Source organism: Erithacus rubecula, assembly GCF_903797595.1.
Source record: "Erithacus rubecula genome assembly, chromosome: 9".
Lineage (NCBI taxonomy): Eukaryota > Metazoa > Chordata > Aves > Passeriformes > Muscicapidae > Erithacus > Erithacus rubecula.
In genome coordinates this window covers 19,230,248-19,239,572 of record NC_136660.1, presented here as the reverse complement: position 1 = coordinate 19,239,572, position 9,325 = coordinate 19,230,248, and the positions used below count along the sequence as shown (strand labels likewise).

Genomic DNA, 9,325 nt, shown 5'->3' with positions numbered 1-9,325 from the left:
ACGCGCCAGCGCCGCCCACACGGAGCGCGAAACAAGCACAGGCCGCGGCTGCTGTCAGTTTTATTTACACAGGAATTGGTACTAGTGGTCTTAAAGGAAGGCTTGATCCTTCTATTTACAGTTATATACAGATTTATAGTTGAAAAGTAAGAAAACTGTACAAGATAACACAAAAATATAAGACAAATTGGATCCAATTAAAGTAGTGAATACATAAGTTAAGAAAAATCTGACATTTACATTTCAAATTGTAATGTTATGAGTAGCATATATGTAGTTTTTAAACCAGATAGCAACGCAAGTTACACCACACTAAATTTTTACCCCGATTATGCAGACTCTGCTTTTAAAACACCAGACAACCTGAAGCCTCCTGCACTTAAAAATACATAATGGTAATTTTTACTTGATTTCCAGAGGGACCAGTTACAAAAACCCACATGTAAGGAATTTATTTACATTAAATATTAGCAAAAAACGGATCAAGAGAGTGCAAGTGTTCCTCACCTGCAGTGCTATCCATTTTAAATTTCTGTCCCCTACAACCACAGGTTGTTGTACAGCATCTTCAAGAACAGGAAATGTTTGAAAATATTTGCTGTGACACGTACAATATGACCTTATGTCTCACAGTTAAAAGATGTTAAAGAATCACTAAGCCAGATGATTTTTGGATTTCAGTATTGCACACTAATAAGACAGTTTCAAAAACAATTCTGTGTTTGCATTATTTCCAAGTGTTAAAAGTGGCTGCTTCTTTGAGAACACAAAAGCCTTTCAATAGCCTTGTCATTTTCTAGTGTTCACCATTACATACAAGTATTTTTAGTTGGAAATGGCTCAGCAATATAAAACTTCTGGTGGCAAAACCCCTTCACAGAATACCCACTCCATTTACTCCACAACCAATACACCAAAATAAATGCTTAAACACCACTTGCTTTGAAAGCTGTACAGTGAAAATAGCAGCCCTGTTCTTACCTCTGTTTAAAATTCAGATTATTTTTGCTCTAGGTTTGGGCACAATACGTCTACAGTTCCTGAGTTTATTACATTTGCCCAGACTGAAGAATGAAGCTGCAACTTAAAAGAAAACAAACCAAACCAGTAAATAAGACAATACCCCTTCCCAAATCTTAATCATCTTACACATAAACATACCAAACCACCTTATTTGGTCCTCAATACTTGCAAATTGTTAATTTTGGAGGTAATGTTTGTACCAAAGCATTTGGTTTGGATAGCAGTTTTGGGGCCTTAAGATTTAGCTTTTCCCTCATCCCCTCCAAAAAGTGCCTTTGTGGTATTTGTAAAAACAGTTATGCCTCAAAAATTTGTTTAAAGTACCAACAGAAGTTATTACAAATGTTTATTGCATTGAGCTGATTTTTTTAAAGTATTAAGTATGAACTCCCCACTTCTCAGTTTCATAGATTTTAGTATTCTGTGTGAATCAGATCTTCCCATGGCAAAAACTAATACTGGCAAAAGGGTGAAGATTTCATCAGTTCATTATTCCACTGAGAGCTGTGTCTTTTTTTCATCTCATTTTCACATTTTCTATAGTGCTTTTTCCACATAGAAGTGATGTGAAGACTTCTTTGTCATCAAGTGGTTTTCCACGTTTCCAGTAGACCTCAACTTTAGCTTTTTGGTGCTGGGCTGTGGTTCTTGTCCCCTTCTTTGTCCTTCATCAGTGAGGCAAACACCTGGAAAAATAAATTATATAGTGAATATATAGTGAATTATATAGTGAAGACTACCAGTGTTATAATAATATCAGTATTAACCACCACACTATTAGCATGGAGATCAATTTCTAGAATGAGACACTAGAAAGGAAGTGCCCATTGCTCAGACAAACAGCTTAGCAGAGACAAGCAGAGAAGTGCCCCATATATTCATGTGCTGATATGTCAGATTTGATATATATCTCCAAGGAACTCACCTGTGCCCATTTTTTGTTACTGTTCTGCATCTGAATAGCTGCAATACAACTAAAAAGCTTTTCTGATGTAATATCTTCTGGAAGTTTTGTTAGAAACTGTGCTATATGAATGAAGTCCATCTGGAGGAGAATATCTTCATATAACCGAAGGATTCCTAATCCTGTCCTAAACAAAAATTCTTCTCCATCTCTACAGAAAACATCCCAGACACGACAGGCCAGATCAAGTGGTAATGACTTGCTGTAGAGTGTAAAAATCCTACAATGAATCAAAAACAAACAAAAAGGAAGAGTTATAACTTATTTCAGAAAAATGAGAAGACAACTTTCTTTAAATCTCAGTTAACTTCAGAGAAAGCAGATGACAAGTTATGTTACACACTCCTATTTTTTCCCCCTGTTTCAATGACCCACAAGTCTCCAGTTCTTGAAGTCAGAACTTGTACTCTGAAAGCCATCTCTTTGAAGCCACAGAAAATCCTCCATTTGAATGCCATCTCCTTTAGAAAGCTCTGGTTAAAGAAGTGACATATCTCTTCATACTCGAACAGAGTATAATACACACTTAAGAATTTTAGCCACAAAGATCACAACTGTGTAACTTAACCTTTCCATTTAAGCTATACAGTTTAACAGCTCTGTTCATCATTTGTTTCCTAAACTAAATCTAAAGACACAACTCATTTCAATAGAGTGCTACATCCCACTAATGATAAATCAGTAGCTATATTTCTGTGATACATTTTCGAATTTGTTCACATTAAAATAAAAAAAAAATTAGATGGAGCTCATCCTTATGCATACAAACAGATATTTCTGTATTTGACAGCACTACCACATTTCAAGGGTGCCTGCACTACTACCTTCCATTACAGACACACACACAGCTTGATACTCTCTGCTTTTGAACATTTGTTACTTCAAATTGCTCACTGTATTTTCAAGTTTAACTCTTTTCAAATCAGGTCCTAAATTTCATCCTCCCACTGCTTTAAAGTCTCTATTCCTATAGTCATACTTCCTTCAGTAGCTGACTATGCTCATTTCATCAAGTCATTCACAATCACAGTACACCATACTACTATGGTGTAGTAACCTCCTCTCCCCTATGTATGTCACACAACTGCAGCAACAAGAAAATGAACACTCCTGTTTGTCTCATTTTTGAACTGAATACAACCCTTTTAATAAAGCTTGAAGCCTGCCAGAGGAACTGCAGTTACACAAAACAGTTCATCAGATTTCACAAGACCTACTGAATGCCTTTTTTATGCTTTATTTCCAGTGCTGAAAGACCTATAGCAAAATAGAAAGTGTTTCAACAGTTCTAAGGTTAGGTTTTCTATGTTCTGTGAACTCACCAGTCTATCAAATATATGTCTGGAGTAAGACTGTATGATTTGAAATGAAGAAACAACTTAGGAAGATTTTCTTCGAAAAATACTTCAAAGGCTGCAAAGTATTTCAGCATCTGTAGGGATAGTAAAGCACATCATAAGCAGTCATCAAAAGAATGGTTGTAAACCAACACAAACCCCACCAAGAACTGAGGATGTCAATACAGCACAATGTGACTCCTTAGGATAAGTAAAACGATTAAATGTTTCTAAAGCAGAAATCAAAACATGAGAATGAGTTTTATGGATTAGTACCTGGTATTCTCAGTTTTGTAATCACAGGTTAAAGTTGTCCATTATTCAACAGGACAAAAGGAAGTCATCAATAAAACAACTATGCTTCAAGTCAAAAGAACATTGCAGTCCAAAACCAGAAAACTGAGTGCGTACCATGCTGTGATCCACACGGAAAAAGGCCAGCTGGCATGGCTTGTTTAGAAGGTTAGCAAAGGCAATGAAAGCATCTGCCTCTTCCAGATTGAGAATGAGCACAGCAGCAATGAAGGACATCCCTTGTACCTTCAAGTGGGAAAAGCATCGGGCAAATATAGGTGAGTAGGTTCAGTACATCTTACATCTTTGGAAATGGAAACATTTACAGATTGCGATTTATCAAGTACCATTGCATAACATTTCCAGATGAATAGAAACAACGTGGATAAATTATTTTTATTCATGCAATCAATTTGATTTCAGCAATTCAGGCACTCTGGGAGGTCTCATGATCACAAGCCCTCAGGATTCAAAATACAAGAAAGTTAAAACCACAGGGTGAATGCAGAGCTCATGAGAAAAAAAAAACCTGACCTCAAGTTCATTGTTAAACTATGGGAAAAGCAGTCATGGAGAAAAACCTCACATATGGGATAGTTTAGACCCAGACAGATACGTTGGAACTGAGACAAAATTCTGTTTCAGAATAGTCAATGCACATCTTTCCACTTGCCAAACAATATTTTTTCATATATATAAAATTACTTCTAGGTGGTTAGCTGCAATGCAAGTTTATATTTTTCCAGTGTTACTCTTCCAAAACCACTTTAGCCTGCAATAAAAGTGAAAAGCAAAATTCTTGTAATTAAGTGATAACCTGAATACTCATCACGCTAACAATAATTTTACCAATTTCAATTGCAATCATCTTTATTCCACTGTCTCTAAACATTCATGCTGCCTATTCTCATTAAAAAAACCCTACACACTATTTCAATCAGCTAGGGAAAAGAGTATTGATATGCATCAGAAACAGTCTATCAGCTTTCCATTTTGGGGGGATAAATAGATGTGAAAATAAGATTGCATTACATTTACTGCCATATTAACATGAAAAAAATGTGCTAAGAAATATCAAGACTAGCTGTATTTCTAATGGAAAAGGAGAAGACTTATCCTTGAAAAATTGCTTATTTGCCTTTTGAAACTCCACCCTGGGAACAAACAGTCTCAGAACCTGCAGAGTTTGTAATCTCACTTAAAAAACATGGGAGAGTCTCCAAAAATGAGGTCACAGATGACAGAATTCAGGCCTAAAAACATTTGAACTTGAAAAACCAACTAGTTATTTATGAGAGTCCCAAGCATATCTGATTTAGAGAGGAAGACACACCCTGTGCTAAATAATGCTTTGTTGCATGGATGAGACTTAAAACTTTTCAAGTGTTTTTGAACCCCAAAGCATTAGAGCTTGTGGAAGATGTTTTTAGACACCCCAATAACAAAGAAAAAAAACCCCCTTCTTTTCATTACTGTTCATTATTTAAATGCTTCTTTAACCTAACACCATTCAGAAAGATGTTAGGTTTAGTTGGTTTGTTCAGGGGTTTTTGACAGTTTTTTCAATGGAGTTTTTTTTGCTTGCATTTAAACACAGTAATGTTTGCTGAAAACTATCTTCACTGAACTCACAGAGAATGACTATTCTGTGTCAGCAAGACACTAAGAAGGAGTTTGTGGATTTTAGGATGGGCAGTAGTGAAGCAGGGAGCATCACTATGGAAATAGCTACAGGGGAAGCAACAGTAAGACAGAACAAGTGAGGGGTGAACTGCAAGTCTGCTAACATCTTACAGGTTTTTTCCTGTAGATACTCTGTCAGAACTGTAATGTCTTGTGAAAATACCCATTTAAAATCTTCAATGCAATCCAGATACTCAACACTGACATTCAGTACATTTTCAGCTATTTAATTGTCTCTAAGAGCTACCATCATTATGACTGCCATGAAGTAACTGCCAAAGTTTAACTGTTTTTTTAAGTACAATCAGCATAAAGTTTGGAACACTTATTTATTTAGTATACTTTAATACATGACATCTTAAGCTTATTTGTCATGTTATAAACATTTCACAGCAAATACTTACATATCCCACATCTGGTCTGTAACATGTATATGCTCCTAAAACACTATGCAGGAGATCATGATATGGACCACCCTAATAAGAAGAGAGGGTAGAAAGAGAAAAAAAAATATTTTCAAAAAAATATAGGAAAGGAGCAAGCTGGTATTTTAAGATGCAAGAGTCAGTGAATTGTTGGTTTATTAATATCTAGAATAGTACCATTTCTTACTCCATGCATTACCACAAATGCTTGTGAGATGTTTAAGGTAACAATAATCCTACAAAATAATTCAGCAGAAATCAACACATAATAAAAAAAAAGGATATCTGATACAGGTCCAAGGTTGGTCTTTCCTTTTCAGAGACAATGGATATTTTCATTCTTAGTAGCACAAGTTACTGTATTATGATATTGCATGATATTTTATATACATGTAGGTGCATATTTTATAGCTCTATAAAAACCATAAAGCCTGATGCATCAGAATGCATCAAGATTTCTGTAGCAGTGAGAGCACTCTCATTTCTCCCAGTAGTTTCATAATCATTAATAGGAATCTCATGCAATTTTTCAAGGAGAAAACAACCTCATAGTCCATTACTAAGTGTCTCTACTTTATTCTCATTTAAATATATTTTAGAAGTTCAGACAACTTCTAAAAACTATTCCATATTTGGCCAGTTATGATTCTTGTTTAACTATTCAAAATTTTAAAGCTGTCCAAACTAAAGTCAAAGGCATCTCACCTTCTGGAAAATATACAGGGATGGAAATGTGCGTGATATATCCAACTTAATTAGCTCCAGACTGGCCTCACGATCAGCAACAGATGCACCTGCATCTGCAAGCAAAACCAACACTTATTAAAGCTGATAAATTCTACAAACTTCAGAACAAAACTCCTGTAGGCACATAAAGACAAGGAGGGCAGCATTCACCTAAGAACCTCCAGAAGAAATTCTGCTAGACCTTGAATTATATCTGTTCAATCCTCTCCACAGGGACATGATAAAAACTAGTGATAATGTGGGAAGAAAAGACAGGTAGTACTTGGGGAAAAGGCTATTTTGGAGGGCTTAAATCAGAGAAGATTTCCAACTGGAAAGCAGAAGATGGCAATTTGAGGAGCAGGCTAAACAGAACCTGCTCTGCTGAAGCTTGGAAACCAGCATTTCAATCCAGTCTTCCAAAAATTATGATAGTTGGTCTTCCAGACTTTGCTACCAAAGATTAGTAATAAGCACTGTCAGCTTGCTTGCTTTTCAGAGATGGAAATTCCATCACTCTTAGGTTTTCCCTTATTACTACATTTCCCAAGACATCTGGCACAATTAAAACAGCTCCTTCTCCCTTCATTCCCACTGAGGGAATTACCTCTTAAAAAAACAGATTATCTAAGCTTTCCCCCAGAGAGAGCTCACACTCCCACAACAAAAGAACAAGCAAACCACCACTCCACAGACCAAAGAGCATTGCAAACATGTTTTCCAAGGATAAGCATATTTACAGTCATGTACACACAGAATATTTTATAAATTGTCTCAAGACAATCTTCAGGTAAGTCACAGGGCTATCCCTAAGAAAGATCCAAATAATTTATAGTCCAAGTAGGCAATTAGTCAGGACTGGCTGTGGCAAGTGCAAACAACTAAAATAATGGAAAAGACACTATCACAGGACAGCATTTTAAAAATTACCAGTCAACAACACAAAGAGTTAACCTTTATAACAAGGACACATCCAACATTAAAAGCATCACTGATACTATTTTTAACAGAAAGAACATCCACAAGGGACAGCAATATGCCAGTGAAAAAAAACTGCACTCTACAAAAGAGGGCTAACATCCCCACTTATAAATTTGGGAGGAAAGGCCATATGGGCAGGCAAGGAAATACAAGTGGGATCTGAAATGTGTCATGTTTCATATTTTTCACCTCTCAGTTTCAGAAACAAAAAATAGAGGATATTCTTTTCTTTTTCTCAAAATGATAGAAGGGATACCAACTAAGGAGAACCCATTCAAGAAGAGCTAAGCAAAAGCATGTATTGTAATCTAGTTTTCTATTTCTTCTTTTTGTATTTCATCTAATATTTTCATGAGAGCCAAGTCTTGATATTTCAGAAGAAACATTCATTTAAAATCAGCACATGCAATATTTTAATGTCTTTTATTGACACAGTAAGTACTGCCAAGCCCCTCACAAGACAGCAAACATTTAAGTAGGGAATGATTTTGAGAAATTTAACAAGTATTCTTAATGCTGAAATTGCAGAGGAACTTGTGAGACTTCATGGGTTTGTAAAAGTGAGTAGGAGGTTTTTGAGCACTCAGGAGATCTCACCTTCTATGTCATTCTCAGAACTTGTCTCACTGAAGCTTTTCCATCGTTCCTTAGCCCTCGACAAGAAGATTTCATAAAGTTCTGCAAGAAAGCAAAAAAAAACCAAAACCAATAACCAAAAAGATAGTAGTAAGAAAAGCACCCATCCAAGATTAAAGCATGCTAAGTATTCTTAGCTTTGGTTACTTGGTTTCATCACTGGAAGCAAGAGGAGAATATTAGATGGTTATTAGATATACACACTATACACAGTTTTATAGTGTGCACTGTATTGTGCTTTCTTCTGTGGAGAATATGCAAATTATGACAGGGAAATCACACTTTAAATAATTCAGATTTGTATTTTTGTGAATACAATACTTACAATTCATCAATCATTAGTTATAAAATAAAGCAATTCCCTTTTCACCCCCTTAAGAAAAAAAAGCTACAAATTCTGAATTTCAAACATAAAACTTATTTTCTGGAGGGGGAAGCACTACCTTAATTCTTAAAATACTAAATGTTTTTGCAAGCAGGTTTTGGACCTTGTTTCCATAATTTATGAGGCTACAATGTCTAAATGTAAAACTCAATTGCCAAAAACCAAACCTTCCAAAATACATTTCTTCAGAAAGAAATATATCCTGATTTAATTTCTCTTCAACAAAAGTTTACATTTTTCTTTGAAAATAACCAACTTAACATGTGATCTGTTAGGAACATACCAGGAGTGATGTTTAATTCATTTCCCACAGCCAGACTCCAAACCTTCCCACGTACACTTGGGGGCAATCCCTGCCACCACAGCTCTCGAACTTTTCGGGTAGCACGCCTGATATACAGAAGCAGGGAGAAGGGAAAAAAAAGGCACATCTTGTTTTCTAAGATCACTGAGCAATTTGCAAGCAAAATAACATACATCAATATTCCAAGATCTCTGTTGATGTTAAAAACCCCAAAACATTCAGCTCCCAGAAGGCACATTTCATGTTGCTCTGTAATGACCTCACATTACATCATGGCAACAAAAACTGACTTCTTGACAACACAGAAAAGGAAAATCAGGTATGTGGGTCCTCAGTTTCCAGAGGAGAAACAAGCCATGCTTGCCTCATTTACACAGTAGAACTTTACTTACATGCCTTCCCAGTTAGGTAGTATTTCATTGACCCAAATCACCATAGCACTAGCGATATTCTCTTCTTGCTTGAAACGCTCTCTCATTATTTTTTTCCTTTTATGTGCTTCTTTAATTTCTGTTAGGCATAACATGTTAATAATTCTGTATTAGTGTATACAAATTATTAGGTAAA

The 9,325-nt window shown here is 35.8% G+C and overlaps 1 protein-coding gene across 3 annotated transcripts in view; it reads right to left on the bottom strand.

The window, feature by feature from the left end:
• Positions 1-46: 46 nt before the first annotated feature.
• The window catches only part of TBC1D12 (TBC1 domain family member 12), a 41,177-nt gene continuing 31,898 nt past the window's right edge, over positions 47-9,325 (bottom strand). For 2 of the 3 annotated variants that reach the window (XM_079311970.1, XM_079311968.1), the window contains 9 exons: positions 9,151-9,268; positions 8,738-8,844; positions 8,031-8,111; positions 6,432-6,526; positions 5,706-5,777; positions 3,736-3,864; positions 3,310-3,419; positions 1,949-2,207; positions 47-1,709 (listed from right to left, as the gene is read on the bottom strand). In XM_079311970.1, the coding sequence (XP_079168096.1) occupies positions 1,644-1,709; positions 1,949-2,207; positions 3,310-3,419; positions 3,736-3,864; positions 5,706-5,777; positions 6,432-6,526; positions 8,031-8,111; positions 8,738-8,844; positions 9,151-9,268 (1,037 nt within the window). In that variant the 3' untranslated portion in view covers positions 47-1,643. The remainder of the gene's footprint in view (positions 1,710-1,948; positions 2,208-3,309; positions 3,420-3,735; positions 3,865-5,705; positions 5,778-6,431; positions 6,527-8,030; positions 8,112-8,737; positions 8,845-9,150; positions 9,269-9,325) is intronic. The other variant, XM_079311969.1, reaches the window with a different exon arrangement.